Source organism: Taudactylus pleione, unplaced genomic scaffold, assembly GCF_031769625.1.
Source record: "Taudactylus pleione unplaced genomic scaffold, aTauple2 ptg000203l, whole genome shotgun sequence".
NCBI classification, from domain to species: domain Eukaryota; kingdom Metazoa; phylum Chordata; class Amphibia; order Anura; family Myobatrachidae; genus Taudactylus; species Taudactylus pleione.
The window spans coordinates 5,122,110-5,140,051 of record NW_028284605.1 but is presented as its reverse complement, the minus strand read 5'-3'; the positions used below and the strand labels follow the sequence as shown (position 1 = coordinate 5,140,051).

Here is a 17,942-nt window from a genome sequence, read left to right as displayed (position 1 = left end):
GTGTGGGTGTAGTAATGTGATGTATGTGTAGTACAGTATGTGTGGGTGTAGTAATGTGATGTATGTGTGTGTGTGTAGTAATGTGATGTATGTGTGGGTGTAGTAATGTGATGTATGTGTGGGTGTGTGTGTGTAGTAATGTGATGTATGTGTAGTACAGTATGTGTGGGTGTAGTAATGTGATGTATGTGTAGTACAGTATGTGTGGGTGTAGTAATGTGATGTATGTGTGTGTGTGTGTGTGTGTAGTAATGTGATGTATGTGTGGGTGTAGTAATGTGATGTATGTATGTGTAGTAATGTGATGTATGTGTAGTACAGTATGTGTGGGTGTAGTAATGTGATGTATGTGTAGTACAGTGATGTATGTGTGTGTGTGTGTAGTAATGTGATGTATGTGTGGGTGTAGTAATGTGATGTATGTGTAGTACAGTATGTGTGGGTGTAGTAATGTGATGTATGTGTAGCAATGTGATGTGTGTGTAGTAATGTGATGTATGTGTAGTACAGTATGTGTGGGTGTAGTAATGTGATGTATGTGTAGCAATGTGATGTGTGTGTAGTAATGTGATGTATGTGTGTGTGTGTACTAATGTGATGTATGTGTGTGGGGAGGTGAAATCTTCATATGATGTGTGTGACTGACTGGGTGTCTGTGTGTGAGAGACTGTGTGTGTGAAGCTATTCATTGGATGTGCTGAGACTGTCTGTGTGTGACTGTGTATGAGACTGTGTGTATGAATCTATTCATGTGATGTGTGTGACTGTGTATGAGACTGTGTGTGTGTGACTGTGTATGAATCTATTCATGGGATGTGTATGAGACTGTGTGTGTGTGTGAATCTATTCATATAAATGAATGTGTGTGTGTCTGGGGGGAATCTATTAATGTCAATATGGCAGGGTAGAGATGTATTAATGTCAATGGGGGAGCTAGGGTGTCAGCTTATAGGAATATATACGCCCATAAGTGGAGTTAGACACGCCCTTTGGGTGGAGCAGACCACACCCCCACAAAGGCGCGTCGCATTCTGCAGCCATCTACAATCTCCCTCAAAGTCATTTTCAAAAGTAGGCAAGTATGGTGGGGTCCCGTGACGATGGGCTGCAAGCTTAAATGCATTGATCAATTCATGAACCAAAACCCCACTGTTTATTATGTTTATTATTATTAGTTATTATGGTGAGTGCAGAGCCCCTGTGATTTCTATATATATATATATTTATATTAGGGGTGTGCACCGGTAACTTTTTGTGTTTTGGTTTTGGATCTAGATCTTTCTTCGTGTTTTGGATCTGGATTGGTTTTGCCAAAACCACCCTTCTATGTTTTGGGTTTTGTGTTTTGGAACAGTATTTTTTTGAAAAAAAAGCATAAAAACAGCTAAAATCACAGAATTTGTGGGTTTTTCTGCTCCTATGCTATTATTAACCTCAATAACCTTAATTTCCACTCATTTCCAGGCTATTCTGTACACCTCTCACCTCACAATAGTGTTTTTATGTCCAAAAGGTTGCACCGAGGTAGCTGGATGACTATGCTAAGCGACACAAGTGGGCAGCACAAACACGTGGCCCATCTAGGAGTGACACTGCAGTGGCAGACAGGATGGCAGTTTGAAAAACTAGGCCCCAAACAGTACATAATTCAAAGAAAAAAAAAGAGGTGCAAGATTAAATTGTCCTTGGGCCATCCCACCCACCCTTATGTTGTATAAACAGGACATGCACACTTTAACAAACCAATCATTTCAGCGCCAGGGTCTGCCACACGACTGTGGCTGAAATGATTGGTTCGTTTGGGCCCCCACAAAACAAGCTGGCAATTAATCTGTCCCTGCACAAACTGGCTCTACGGAGGCAAGATGTCGTCCTCATCCTCCTCATCCACAGATTCCTCACCCTCTTCAGTGTTGTGTACATCCTCATCCTCAGAGTATTAATTCGTCCCCGCTGGAATCCACCACCACAGGTCCCTCTGTATGTTCTGGAGGTTGGTCTCCCTGGAAGAGTTGATAATTAATTTTTATGAACATCATCTTCTCCACATTTTGTGGAAGCAACCTCCTACGCCTTTCGCTGACAAGGTTCCCGGCTGCAGTAAACACTCTTTCGGAGTACACACTGGAGGGGGGGCAACTCAGGTAAAATAGAGCCAGTTTGTACAGGGGCCGCCAAATTGCCTCTTTTTACTGCCAGTACAGATACAGACTGTCTGACATGCCTACTTGGATGCTGTCACCGATGTAATCCAACACCATTCTGTCAATGGTGACAGTATCATATGCAGTGACAGTAGACATGTCAGAAATTGTTGCCAGGTCCTTCAGTCCGGACCAGAAGTCCAAACTTGGTCCTGTCTGCCCTGCATCAACGCCAGTGGGTTGCTTAGGATACCTAAGTTTTTTCCTGGCAACCCCAGTTGCGGGAGAAAATGAAGGAGCTGTTGACGTGTCACGTTCCGCTTCAGCTGACAGTGTTTTCACCAGCAGGTCTTTGCACCTCTGCAGGCTTGTGTCGGCCGAAAAGATAGACACCACATAGGCTTTAAACCTAGGATCGAGCATGGCGGCCAAAATGTAGTGGTCTGATTTCAACAGATTGACCACCCTGGAAACCTGGTAAAGCGAATGAAGGGCTTCATCCACAAGTCCCACATGCCGAGCGGAATTGCTCTGTCTTAGCTCCTCCTTCACTTTCTCCAGCTGCTTCTGCAAAAGCCTGGTGAGGGGAATGACCTGACTCAAGCTGGCAGTTTCTGAACTGACTTCCCGTGTGGCAAGTTCGAAGGGCTGGAGAACCTTGCACAACACGGAAATCATTCTCCACTGCGCTTGAGTCAGGTGCATACCTCCTCCTTTGCCTATGTCATAGGTGGATGTATAGGCTTGAATGGCCTTTTGCTGCTCCTCCATCCTCTGAAGCATATAGAGGGTTGAGTTCCACCGCGTCACAACCTCTTGCTTCAGGTGATGGCGGGGCAGGTTCAAGAGTGTTTGCTGGCGCTCTAGTCTTCAGAACGCAGTCGCTGAATGGCGAAAGTGGCTAGAAACTTTTCGGGCCACCCAAAGCGTCTCCTGCACGCCCCTGTCGCTTTACAGAAAATTCTTCACCACCAAGTTTATTGTGTGAGCAAAACATGGGATGTGCTGGAATTTGCCCAGATGTAATGCCCGCACAATATTGGTGGCGTTGTCAGATATCACAAATCCCCAGGAGAGTCTAAGTGGGGTAAGCCACTGGGCGATGATTTTCCTCAGTTTCTCTAAGAGGTTGTCGGTTGTGTGCCTCTTACTGAAACCAGTGATACACAGCATAGCCTGCCTTGGAACGAGCTGGCGTTTCTGAGCTGCTGCTACTGGTGACACTGCTGTTGTTGCTGCGTAAGGTGATACATCTACCCAGTGGGCTGTCACAGTCATATAGTCCTTAGTCTGCCCTGTTCCACTTGTCCACATGTCCGTGGTTAAGTGGACATTGGGTACAACCGCATTTTTCAGGACACTGAGGACACTTTTTCTGACGTTTCTGTACAGTCTCGGTATCGCCTGCCTAGTGAAGTGGAATCTAGACGGGCTTTGGAACCGGGGACACACTACCTCCATCAATTGTCTAAATCCCACTGCACTAATGGCGGATACCGGACGCACGTCTAACACCAACATAGCAGTCAAGGCCTCAGTTATACGTTTTGCTTCAGGATGACTGCTGTGGTACTTCATCCTCCTCGCTAAGGACTGTTGGAGGGTCAATTGTTTAGTAAAAGTAGTGGTGTTCGTACTTCCTCTCTGGGATGATGAACGACTCCCAGCAGCAACAGCAGCAGTAGGCGTAGCAATGCAGGATCCTCCGGAGGAATCCCGGATAGGAGAGTCAGTCATGTCAGTGACATGGCCTGCAGGACTACTTCCGATCCTGACTAAGGAGGAAATTGACGAGGAGGGAGTTGACGGTGTGGTTTGCAGGCGTTTTGATACAACAGGACAAAGGGATTTAGGTGTCCCTGGACTGCTTACGGTCTTAGCCAAAGTTTCTGAACTTGACAGTAACTTTTTATGAACGCGCTGCAGGTGACATATAAGGGAGGATGTTCCTAGGTTGTTATCGTCCCTACCCCTACTTATTTCACCTTTACATATGGTACATATGGCAAGACAGTTGTTGTCCGGATTTGGATAGAAATATTGCCAGACCAAAGAGGTGGAATGTTTGGTTTTCTGCCCAGGCATGACCGTGATGGGCTTTTTCATCCCACGGACAACAACTATCTCCCCCAGAGCCTGATTTAAACAAACCACATCACCATCAGAATCCTCCACGCCAACTTCCTCCTCAGCGCCAGCTACACCAGTATCCTCATCCTGTTGTACTTCAACAGTGACATCTTCAATTTGCATATCAGCAAGTGGACTGTGGGTGCTCCTTTGAGCTCTTGCAGAGGGCATGCAAATGGTGGAAATAGCCACCTCTTCCCGTCCAGTGCTGGGAAGGTCAGGCATCGCAACCGCCACCACACTTGGACTCTCCTTGGGGATTTGTGATATCTTCTTAGAACGCACAGTTTTATGCTGTGCTTTTGCCAGCTTAACTCGTTTGATTTTTTTAGCGGGATGAGGGCTTCCATCGTCATGTGAAGCTGAACCACTAGTCATGAACATAGGGAAAGACCTTAGCCGTTCCTTGCCACTCCGTGTCGTAAATGGCATATTGGCAGGTTTACGTTTCTCCTCAGATGATTTAAATGTTTTTTTAAGGTCATTTTCCTAAACTTTGATTGTATATGCCCTCTACTATGACATTGGGCATCGGCCTTGGCAGACGACGTTGATGGCATGTTATCGTCTATGTCATGACTAGTGGCAGCAGCTTCAGCACTAGGAGGAAGTCAAAATAAAAAGCAGTTGGTCAAAAGGAACAAATAGACATAGAAATTCGACAAAAATTATATGTACCTCTAAGTCCTCTGAATTGACATATGATCTTTTGGTCCTTGCTCCCTCTGATATTTTGTCAAATTCCCTCCGTGGTAGGAAACATAAAAGAGAAAATAAACAAACAAAAAAAATGTCCAATGGGTATATCTGTATATTAAAATGAAGTAGGTGAGATAAATCTACATATCCCCCACTATAAGTTCATGAAGAGATAACAAAGGTTCTTCAAATTGATGAACGGTCTTTATGTGTATAGATATATACTGTTTGAACCCTCTCTTCAAATCTCCCACCAACGGTATCAATAAGCTGTAGGGGACATACCCCACTCACTTTGCAGTGAAAGTGTAGAGATATATCTAGGTATCTTTGATCACCATGCGTACCGTACTCACGTATATTTCAAGCGTTGTACTCTCATCTGGGTATCTTTAGTGGGAGCCAGCATATCCTCTGTACCTTGGTGGAGGAAGAATGGATGTCCACCCGGATAAGTGGTTAAAGATTCAAAACTTTTAATTACCCAAAATGCAGGCTACTGGGTCCAGATAAAAGCAGATGTACAGATGATACATGTGTAAATTCAACTCTCCGGATGAGTGACACAATATATACCTGCTAAAGCTGGATACTAAAATGCCCACCAAAACATAAAATCAATCTAAAAAACAACACACACCGACGCGTTTCGACCTTATAGGTCTTTATCCGGGTGGACATCCATTCTTCCTCCACCAAGGTACAGAGGATATGCTGGCTCCCACTAAAGATATCCAGATAAGAGTACAACGCTTGAAATACATGTGAGTACGGTACGCATGAAGATCAAAGATACCTAGATATACCTCTACACTTTCATTGCAAAGTGAGTGGGGTACGTCCCCTACAGCTTATTGATACCGTTGGTGGGAGATTTGAAGAGAGGGTTCAAACAGTATATATCTATACACATAAAGACCGTTCATCAATTTGAAGAACCTTTGTTATCTCTTCATGAACTTATAGTGGGGGATATGTAGATTTATCTCACCTACTTAATTTTAATATACAGATATACCCATTAGACATTTTTTTGTTTGTTTATTTTCTCTTTTATGTTTCCTACCACGGAGGGAATTTGACAAAATATCAGAGGGAGCAAGGACCAAAAGATCATATGTCAATTCAGAGGACTTAGTGGTACATATAATTTTTGTCGAATTTCTATGTCTATTTATTCCTTCTGACCATCTGCTTTTTATTTTGAGTTCTTTTGATATATTGTGCAGCGCTCCCCTCCGGGTTCCATTTTTGGTTATATTTACTGTGTCTTTGGGTGTTGGGTGACGCTCAGGGACCTGTTGAAGGATGCTGCTGTTAGAGGTGTTTGCGCAGTGGAGTTATCTAGATCTATTGTACTAGGACAGTGTTGGCTAACCTTGACACTCCAGCTGTTATGGAACTACATAACCCAGCATGCACTGCTACAGTTTTGCTATTAGGACATGCTAAAACTGGCAGGGCATGCTGGGATATATAGTTCCACAACAGCTGGAGTGTCAAGGTTAGCCAACACTGTACTAGGAGGAAGTGGTTCTTGATCTTTCCTTATTTTATTTTTATCAGAGAAAGTTTGGTCCTCCATTTATGTTATATTGATATATACGTGCGGCAAAGGTGCACACAAACACAGAAAATAATTTTTTATTTTTGTTGGAGACTAGTGCACTTTGTGGGTTACACCACCCTTTAAGAAATGAGCCAGACGGCTCTTTACTTATGGGACACAGGTGCACGCTTGGTGCTGCTCCTTTGTTGATGCACGTGCAGCTACAGTGCACACAATTCACAAAGACAGAAAAAAAAGAATTTTAAAATTTTTGTAGAGCGCACTTTGAGGGTTACACCACCCTTTAACAGACAGACGCACGCTTGGCACTGCTGCTTTGAGGATGCACATACAGTGTACACAATTCACAAACACAGAAAAAAAAAAATATTTTTTGGAGTGCACTTTGGGGGTTACAGCACCCTTTAACGGACAAGCCAGCTGACCCTTTACTTATGGGACACAGGCGCATGCTTGTCGCTACTTTGTTGATGCACGTGTGGCTACTGCGCATACAATTCACAAACAAAAAAAAATAATTTTTTTGGAGCGCACTTTGGGGGAGCACCCCTGATGCACAGATCACCCCCTGGACAACACTACAGCACCCCTCTAGGACTACAGCACAACACAGTCCAGCCAGCCCCTGTAGACTTTGGAGTGGACACAGCTCCTATGACTGCAAAACACAGCCTAGCCAGCCCCTATGACAGCAGCACAACACAGCCCAGCCAGCCCCTATGGACAACAGCAGCACAACACAGCCCAGTCAGCCCCTATGGACTGAGTGGTCACAGCCCCTATGGACAACAGCAGCACAACACAGCCCAGCCAGCCCTAGCTCCCACCCTCCCTCTTCACTGTCCACAGCCGGAGTGAGAAATGGCGCCGACGCGGGGACCTTTTATAGAATCCAAAACCCGCGAGATCCGGAAGCAGGCTTGCTTACCCTCCCGATTTGGCCGGGAGCCTCCCGATTTTCGGGTGCCGCTCCCAGCCCCCCGGAAAGGCAGGCAAGCCTCCCAGAAGCCTCCGACCCTCCCATCCTCCCGCTTGAAAAGATTAGAAACCCCCGCAGCGGGGGAGCCGGTGACGCGATTCGCGCTGAATCGCGGCCCTGCTCCCTGCTTCACACTGCCGAAAATAACGGCATTGTGAAGAGGGGCGGAGCCACAATGACGCGGTCGTGCGGCTCCGCCTCCACACCCAATGTACCACTAACTGGCTGGCCCGCCCCCAATGACCACCCCCGCCCCCCGCTGTTAGCCGACAATCAGCTCCCTCCCGGAAGGCTGGAGCTGATTGTCGACAAGTATGTCCGTAAGGCACAATGATGACGTTTTGCCTCGATTTCAAATCCGAGTCAGGCGGGAAAAAAGTCGAGCCTGACTCGGATCGGGGGGGCTCAGATTTCAGAGATCCAAACCTGCTCATCCCTAATAAATATATATATATATATATACATATATATATATATACATACATACACACACACACACAGTCAGGTGCATAAATATTGGGACATTGACAGAATTTTCATATTTTGGCCTCTATTCACCACCACAATGGCTGTGAAATGAAACAAACACGATGTGCTTTAACTGCAGTCTTTCAGATTTAATTTGAGGATAATTACATCCAAATCAGGTGAACGGTGTAGGAATTACAACGGTTTCTATATGTGCCTCCCACTTTTTAAGGGGCCAAAAGTAATGGGACAAACTAAACAATCCTAAATCTAACTTTCACTTTTTAATACTTTATTGCAAAGTCTGGAACGCATAGACATCACCAGACGCTGGGTTTCATCCCTGGTGATGCTCTGCCAGGCCTCTACTGCAAATGTCTTCAGTTCCTGCTTGTTCTTGGGGCATTTTCCCTTCAGTTTTGTCTTCATCAAGTGAAATGCATGCTCAATCGGATTCAGGTCAGGGGATTGACTTGGCCATTGCATAACATTCCATTTTTTAGCCTTAAAAAACTCTTTGGTTGCTTTTGCAGTATGCTTTGGGTCATTGTCCATCTGCACTGTGAAGCGCCGTCCAATGAGTTCTGAAGCATTTGACTGAATATGAGCATATAATATTGCCCGAAACACTTCAGAATTCATTCTGCTGCTTTTGTCAGCAGTCACATCATCAATAAATACAAGGGAACCAGTTCCATCTCCAGCCATACATGCCCATGCCATGACACTACCACCACCATGCTTCACTGATGAGGTGGTATGTTTTGGATCATGAGCAGTTCCTTTCCTTCTCCATACTCTTCTCTTCCCATCACTCTGGTACAAGTTGATCTTTGTCTCATCTGTCCATAGGATGTTGTTCCAGAACTGTAATGGCTTTATTAGATGTTGTTTGGAAAACTCTAATCTGGTCTTCCTGTTTTTGAGGCTCACCAATGGTTTACATATTGTGGTGAACCCTCTATATTCACTCTTGTGAAGTCTTCTCTTGATTGTTGACTTTGACACATATACACCTACCTCCTGGAGAGTGTTCTTGATTTGGCCAACTGTTGTGAAGGGGTTTTTCTTCACCAGGGAAATAATTCTTCTGTCATCCACCACAGTTGTTTTCCGTGGTCTTCCGGGTGTTTTGGTGTTGCTGAGCTCTCCGATGCGTTCCAAACAGTTGATATGGCCACACCTAATGTTTTTGCTATCTCTCTGATGGGTTTGTTTTGATTTTTCAGCCTAATGATGGCTTGCTTCACTGATAGTGACAGCTTTTTGGATCTCATATTGAGAGTCGACAGCAACTGATTCCAAATGCAAATGTCGCACCTAGAATCAACTCCAGACCTTTTACCTCCTTAATTGATAATGAAATAACGAGGGAATAGCCCACACCTCTCCATGAAATAGCTTTTGAATTGATAGTCCCATTACTTTTTGCCACTTTAAAAGTGGGAGGCACATATAGAAACCATTGTAATTCCTACACCGTTCACCTGATTTGGATGTAATTACCCTCAAATTAAATCTGAAAGTCTGCAGTTAAAGCACATCTTGTTTGTTTCATTTCAAAGCCATTGTGGTAGTGAATAGAGGCCAAAATATGAAAATTCTGTCAATGTCCCAATATTATGCACCTGACTATATATATATATATATATATATATATATATATATATATATATATATGGATAACGTGGATTGAACTGAAGAACTTGGAACTTGACTCTGGACTGGAATAATGTGACAATGGCTGAAGGGAAATCAGGTAATGCTGAGATGAGGGCTAAACAGGGTAAACCTGAAATGATGTGACAAAGGCTGGAACTCAGGTGCAGGCTGGATAGGGTAATTGGGAATAACAGGTTCAGGAAGGAAAGGGTAGGTTTGGGATTTTAGGCTCAGGGAGGGAGTGGGTAGGTAGAAGGAGCAGGAGTTGATCCACAGCAGGAAGCACGATGCAGGTTTGCAAGGGTGCCAGGGATCAACCAGGAGTAGGGCTAGCAGAGCACGGGATTAAGGTCAGGAGCACAGGAACTCACTATTAGCTGATGCTAGCAGGACTTCTGGATTGACAGGTATTGCTGTAGTAGGTTTTCTTAATGCATCGGGGGTTGCTGTAGCAGGTTTTCTGGACGCACCAGGGGTTGCTGTAGCAGGTTTTCTGGATTGCACCAGGGGTTGCTGTACTTGGTTTTCTGGATTGCACCAGGGGTTGCTGTAGCAGGTTTTCTGGATGCACCAGGGGTTGCTGTCAGTAGGAGCCAGGGACACACTAGAACACAGAACAGCACAAACCATACACCACGGAAGTAGCGAAATGTTCAGGCCCAGAATGCTATCAACGGAGGATATATATACCTTGGGTCTGGCAGCAATTGGAGGATACGGACAGGTGGTCTGGCAGTAGCATTCTGAGTGGTGGAAGGTACAACATGCAGAGGGAGTATTCATCTCTGCAGCACTGAGTCAGAACTACACCTGTGATTCCAATCAGGGCTAGCAGTGTTCACAGACAGGAAAGGACCCAGGTGAAATAATCACTGTGGAAGGAATGCATAGAGAAGTGCTGCAGCAGCATGATCACAACAGCTCCTCCAGGCAAATTACAGACACAGATCCATGGGGATAGCTGGCAGTGGTAAGTCAACAGGCAAAAGGTGATAACTAGATATGCTCGTGACACCGGACAGGCACATTTTTCCAGGTGTGGTGGAATTGTATGTACCGACTTTGAGGGTTTATGTAGTGAGATCCACAACCTCATCGCTCAGGTAACGAGTATCAGGGCTCCAACTAGGGTTGTGCGAGTAATGCCACCACACAGGGCGAATAGCTCTGTGGGCCATAGGCAAACACAGAGGGGGGGGGGGGTAGAAATAGTAATATAATAGAATTTTACTAGTTCTCAGTATCACAAATTAAATGATTAGCACAACCTGTGGATCTTTTAAAATGTGTCAGCCAGTAATAAATACAACTGTGCAAAAACTAGGAGATCTGGAAAACATGCACTGTTAGGGGTGCACTGCTATAGAATATCAAGATGGTTAATTATTAATACATAATAATACACTATCCAGTACATAAGGAGACCAATATGTACATATATGTGCAGGGCAGTGCTAGGTTCTTCTGATGATCTCACAGACTCCCGGACTTGCTCCAATGCTCTGGAGTGGTAGCCACTTCTGAAATAAAAACATTCAGTTCAGGCAAGATGCCCCTACTGCCGCATGTAATTGCTTACTGTGATTGCTGGTGCTGTATATGCTTGATACACAATACACTTTGTATGACGCATATTAAGCAGTATAAGTGCTAATTATGCCCTCTTAATGGACTGACCACACTCACTCTAAAATCAAGCATAACTCCCAGTTATGGCATTGAGTATTCATATGTACCCTTGCCTCCCTTACGCCTTACTTCCTAGCACACTCCCCAATATGCCTATCCACTCTGCCAATTAATTAGTCATATCCTACATGCAATCCATGCCCTGACTGCAGCTAACTGGAAGAACTCTATCGTCGTTCTCTCTAATTCCCCTTTTCCATCTAAATTCCGGGTCTGACCCGGAGTTGGAACAAAGGGGGTCATTCAGACCCACTCGCGAGCGGCAGTACGCAAAGTTCCTATCCGGATCAGACCCGGAATTTTGCCGGCGCCGACTCGGGATATTCCCGAGTCAGCGCCGCTCCCACCGCAGTCGGGTCTGCATAGACCCGGCTTTTGCGGAGTGAAAGTGGTCACTTGGAGATGACGTCATCTCCAAGCGCCACTGAAGCCGGACCAATCGGCCGGCTAGCAGCGCACTCCAGGTCATCGTGACCCGAAGTGCGCTGTTCTCATGGCAGGGTTTCACGGGCTACGCATGTGTTAAACCCTGCTAGTTACCTGGGTTGGATTGCCGGGTCACTCGACCCGGCGATCCAACTCTCTCCCCTTTTACACCAGGGAGCTGCCCGGGTTAACCCTTGAAAAACCCGGGTTTTAGCTCCGGTGTAAAAGGGGTATTATTAACAAGGTGTGTCAAATTCCTAGTTTGGAATCAGTTACCTGCATAATCCATCCATGACAAGCTGAATACATTTCCTAGCGTTTGGTGTCCCTGGATAAATAAACTCTCTTCAATACAGTATGTCCTGTCTGATACCAAGCGCCTCTACCCTGTACTCTCATCACTCCTCACTAACCCTGCCTTTCCTACCCACTGCTTTTCCTTACATCTTTTATTGCCAATCACATTTTTTTTCTATCAAGTAATGTTAGAAACTCTTTTATAGCTTCTAAGGTTGATGCAGCTAATTTGGATTGTATCATATCACTAATATGTTTTGTCATATTGTGATTTGCTTCCCCACCCCCCTATTCCCCTGCTTTTTCTAATTCTGTACCTTCTTTGCCACTAAAAATCCAATAAAATCTTTATTAAAGAAAAGTATAGTGTTTGTGTAACTCCAATGGATAAGATGCAGCAACAAAAAATATGACGGCAACCCCCATCTCGTAACACTAGTCTAATGCTAAAGGTTCAAGTTTGAGTTGTCAGACTGATCTTGTAGCTCCTTCTGGTGGTAAAATGTGTTATTCTTATTTAGTTAATAGCTTACTAGGATAATTGGAAAGGACTATGCTCCCTGAAAAACAATATTCAATTAAGGTTATCTAGAAGCACAATGATAATTCTCTGTAATTGCATGACAGTCTTGTGCTATGATATATAGTTTGTTTTTAATTGACAAAATATAGCTTAGTATATCACACATTCTATATATACAATTCATTAGTCTGTTTGTTTGTCCGGTTATGCATTTGGACAACCCTGCACTGATTTGGATGAAACCAAAGTGAGGTTGTCCTCCCGAGGGCCGAAACTAGGATATCTGTCAACCGGTGCAAGGCAGCAATTTTGCGCCCCCTCCCTTCATTTACCTGGAGTTTGTCCTTGCTCCTCAATAAGGCAGTGCACTACTCAGACGTCCCTGGTATAGTGACTTACATTATTCCACACACCATAATGCCCATTACACATTATGCCACACACTGTAATGCCTATTACCAAAGTGCCACTTACTTATTTTCCCAACACCATTTTATGCCCCACAGTAATGCTTCTAATTACTTTAAAATTACCTGCTCATTGTCAGGGTATTTATGCTCATTACCAGGGGTTCCATACTTGTTGCCAGGGGTTTCATGCTCGTTGCCAGGAGTTACATGCTCGTTGCCATGGGGCTTATGCTCGTTGCCAGGGGGTTTCATGCTTGTTGTCAGGGGGTTTCATGCTTGTTGTCAGGGGGTTTCATGCTCGTTACCAGGGGTTTCATGCTCGTTGCCATGGGGTTCATGCTCGTTTCCAGGGGGGTTTGAATCGAAAAGATGCAGCTCTCAGCATACTCTCCCTGCAGCGCCAGCGTTCCTGGCACTTCCGGGAACGCTGTGTGCATTGCGCTCTGCTATCAGACACTAGAGGTCCAGTAGGACCTCTAGCATCTGTCTCTTCCTTGGCGGCGGCCATTTTTGGATGGCCGTTTTCAGCAGAGTCCATGCGGATGGCTAGTCCGCATGGAATCTGCTGAAAACAGCCAACCAAAAATGGCCGCCGCCAAGCAGGAGACAGACACTAGAGGTCCAGTAAGGTCCGGCGGCCATTTTCAGATGGCCGAGTCAGATTTTTCACCCCCCCGCAATCCCCACCCGGTGCACGTGCACCTCTAGCCCCCCCTAGTTGTGGCCCTGTCCTCCCGTTGGTGTACGCTGGGCAGAACATTGACATGGGGAGCCTGTTTTGGGCCTTCCACTGGACAGATTTGGAAAAAAACTTCACTGAGTTGTAACATTGCATCCCAGAAGACATCCTAGGGGGTTGAGGTTCTGTTTAGAACTTCTGTTGGTGTACGTTGGGCAGATCCTTCCCCCAGGGAGCCTGTTCTGGGCCTTCCACTGAATGGATTTGGATGAAAACTTCACAGAGGGGTGGCAATTGGTCTAGGATGCCAAACTTAATAACTTGAAGATTTAAACCCGGCAATGCTGGGTACTTCAGCTAGTTTATAAATACAAAGCATGGTCAAACAGTCACTGAGTGTCCTGGGCAGCTGCGGTTCTGAAACTGAAACTACAGCACAGCCCAAAACTAAAAAAAAGGGGGTGCCACACAGACTTCACCCGCAAATGCTACTTGGCCACCCCAACATCGCCAGCCGAGAGTCAGCAGAAATCCACCAGGGACCAGCCAGATACAGCACGCAGGTAACTAGTATCAGGGATCGTATGGGTATCAGACACACCCCAAAATCAGACGCAATACGCCTGCATTTTCGTCGCCAACTCCCACACATGCTGGCTTTGCATCACTGGGGGTGGGCAGATCGTTAGCTAGCCAATGTAAGCCAGCTGGCAACGGAGTGTGGGGGGCAGGTGATCCGTTGCTGCTCTGCTGTCCTCTGTGTGCTATACCTGGCTAGTCCCTGTTGGCTTCACACTGACTCCCGGACATTGATATTGGGTCACACATGCTGACTTTCTGGCAGCCCCTTCCGGGAGGGGGGACTGCCTGGTCGGTGCAGCAGGGAGGGTGGGGGTGGCTGAAGTAGGCGGAGCAGGGGCATGTCCACATCGCGGCCCCACCCCCGCTTTATAATGCCGATATTACCAGCATTACAAAGCAGGGGGTGGGGCTATGATGCGATTCAGTGCAAATCGCGTCATCGCTCCCAGAACCGCGGACGATGTGGGAGACTTGCCTGCTCTTGCAGGGTGCCGGGAGAGTAGCAAGTATGTATTGGTAGAGATGTGCCCAGCTAGTTTGTTGTTCATGGCGCGCCATTCAGCCCTCTGTGTCGCACCATGGAATGTTACATGATGGCTGGACTTGTGGCGTACCGTGGTATTCTTCAACGAAGGATACGCTATGGCATGTAATACAGCGCTTAACCACTGGGTGGCTAGTGCTCCACTGTTGTAATTTGTACTGAATACCATACTGTTAAATTGGATGGATATCACATTCAAGCACTGTACAGTATTTGCATGTTCACACAACCAATCTTTTTAATGTCACATAAGCTGTTTGAGCGGGACACAAATCAGTATACATACTGTACATAACTGTACAGTAATTTAGTTGCCCGAGTTGTTATCATGGTATAACCGATACTGTAGATTAATGAGATGCACGCACAGCTTTCACTGAGATGGGATGAATTATTCTCTAATGGTGGGGTACTGTGTATATATGTACTAGCATTGTATAATATTTGGAAAGGAAGCCAATTTTTTTATTATTAAAAACAGCAACAGGTGGGTGGAGTGCACAAGAATGAACCCGCTATGGGCCTGATTCAGAGACGAATGCTCTGACCAGAGTGCTCGCTCTGAATCAGGGCCCTCCTACCTCATTTTGGAGCGGCCTCATGGACGCTCGCATAGCTGTGGGTGTTAACCCACAGCTATAGCGAGCGTCCATGATGATGGTCGCGATGGTCAAGACCATCGTGACCATCGGGCTTGCGACGAGACCCTGCGGAAGGGTCTCGGTGACCGCAAGCCCTGGAGTGATTTTGGCTCTATCAGAGCCAAAATCACTCCCACTGACATCACTAGTGATGCCAGTGGGGCCGAACCCAGACGGTAGGCGTTCCCATGGGAACGCCTCCGTCTGGCAGGCACGCCCCCGGCATGCCCACCAAAGGGGGCGTGCTGTCACTCACCATCGGCAGCACGCCCCCTTCGGTGTGAGACTCGGAGCGACGACTTCCTCGTCGCTCGCCGGGTCTCATGCATGCACACGACGGAGCTCCCTCCATCGTGCGCATGTGCACTTTGGCACCATCGACCCGCTTGCGAGCGAATAGCGCTCACGAGTGGGTCAGAATCAGGCCCTATGTGCGGTTCTTAATATAGCTGGCTTGTGGGCTAGTGGTTAGGTGATCGCTTTGCAACAATGCTTTTCCTGGGTTTGAGCCCTGGAAAAGAATATTTTTTTTTGGCACTGTCGGCTCTGGACACTATAGTGAAACTAGTAGTGGGCTGTTTAAGAGTAAGGCATCACAAACTGATTGTGCATTTAAAAACTGCAAATTTGCATCAATGTTGGCACGTCAGCTCCGAGGGGTTACAATGGGATCTCTGGCGCATGCCCAGTGGAGGGGGATGTAATGGGATTTCTGGTGCATGGCCAGTGGAGGGGTTGCAATGGGATTTCTGGCGCATGCCCAGTGGAGCCATTCCATATGCCATCTAGCGCTATGCCATGGTGTATGGAAGATCACAGCACTGTGCATGCCCAGTGGGTCGGAAGTCAAGCACAGTGAAAGTGGGATGGCTGTATTACAGTATATACTGACTGTGCGGTTGAATTTGCACTGTCCCAGACTTGGACACTATAGTGATTTCATGACTTCAGTAACTGGTAGCGGGCTCTGTTTGACAGAGAGGTCTCTGTATTGCAAACTGATTGTGTGATTAAAGCACAAACTTGCATCAATGTCAGCATGTTGGCGCTGTGGTGGCTGTCAGCTCCAATGGGATCTCTGGCACATGCCCAGTGGAGGGGTTACAATGGGATTTCTGGTGCATGCCCAGTGGAGGGGTTACAATGGGATTTCTGGTGCATGCCCAGTGGAGGGATTGCAATTGGATTTCTGGCGCATGCCCAGTGGAGCCACTCCATACTCCACATAGCGCTTTGCCATGGTGTATGGAAGATCACAGCACTGTGCATTGTCGAAGCTGGTTTAGTGGCTGAGACAGAATCAGTGTAAAATTAGCTTGGAGTGACACCATCTTGCAAATGGCGACAAGACTCCATCTTAGAAATAGATCACACAACGCCATTTTGTCAAAACTACAGAGTAACAACCTTCCCCAAAAACATACCGACAGTGTTTAACATATATAAAAAATGACTAATTAGCATTAGAACACTTTTAGTAATCCTTCCAGAAATCATGCCCTGATGTACACAAAGCCCATTCTGGTATGTTGATACCAAAACAAACACAGTATCAGCAACTAGAAAAACAGCTTCCTGAAAAAAGGAATTAGAAAAGAACAATACACCAGAAACTGCGTGTGTTTTTGCATATAAATGGAGAGACTCCACATGTGGACAGGTGTAGCTGTGGCAATTGTAATATGGCCCAAACACTTGAATTAAATCTGCTCTTTTTCAGACAGGCTGGCACCAACACGGTTGGGGGTCACCACCCTGTTTTGAGAGTGAAGCTCACTGCCCATAACAGATTTGCATTGCAGTTTGAAAATGTTAGTAAGAAATGAGATTTTATATATATATATATATATATATATATATATATATATATATATACTGTGTATATATATATATATATTTAATATATTTTAAATCCATCATAAATAGAACCTCATGCATAAACACCGCACATTACGCACAGTTGCGCTGCTAACATGACGCACATTAGCGAATGCACAATATCCTGCATGCGAACGCTGTTTATTAGGGCAGCACAGATGGTGTAATGGTAGCATTACTGCCTCACAGCACTGAGGACGTTGGTTCGATACCCACTACGGCCCTGTGTGGAGTTTGTATATTCTCCCTGTGCTTGTGTGGGTTTCCTCCGGGTTCTCCGGTTTCCTCCCACACTCCAAAAATATACTGGTAGGTTAATTGGCTCCTAACAAAATTACCCCTATTGTGTGTATGTGCGTGTGCATGTGGTAGGGAATATAGATTGTAAGCTCCACTGGGGCAGGGACTGATGTGAATGGCCGAATATTCTCTGTAAAAGCGCTGCGGAATATGTGTGCGCTATATAAATAACTGGTAATAAATAAATAAATAATAAATAAATTAGCTGCATGCGTGCACATCTGCCCCAAATAAGATAAACCTAACTAGCGTCTTTTCCCAAACCCCTAATACTTACATAATGCACACTCACATAAAAGGTTCCATAGCTTTAAAGTATAA

At 45.7% G+C, this 17,942-nt stretch overlaps 1 protein-coding gene across 2 annotated transcripts in view; it reads left to right on the top strand.

The window, feature by feature from the left end:
* The first annotated feature begins 10,538 nt into the window (after positions 1-10,538).
* Positions 10,539-17,942, top strand: part of TMIGD1 (transmembrane and immunoglobulin domain containing 1) — a 136,001-nt gene continuing 128,597 nt past the window's right edge. The window contains exon 1 of one of the 2 annotated variants that reach the window (XM_088477803.1): positions 10,539-10,622. Coding sequence is in view for 1 of the 2 variants with exons in the window: in XM_088477805.1 (XP_088333931.1) it covers positions 10,604-10,622 (19 nt within the window). In the remaining variant the exon portion in view is untranslated. The remainder of the gene's footprint in view (positions 10,623-17,942) is intronic. The other variant, XM_088477805.1, reaches the window with a different exon arrangement.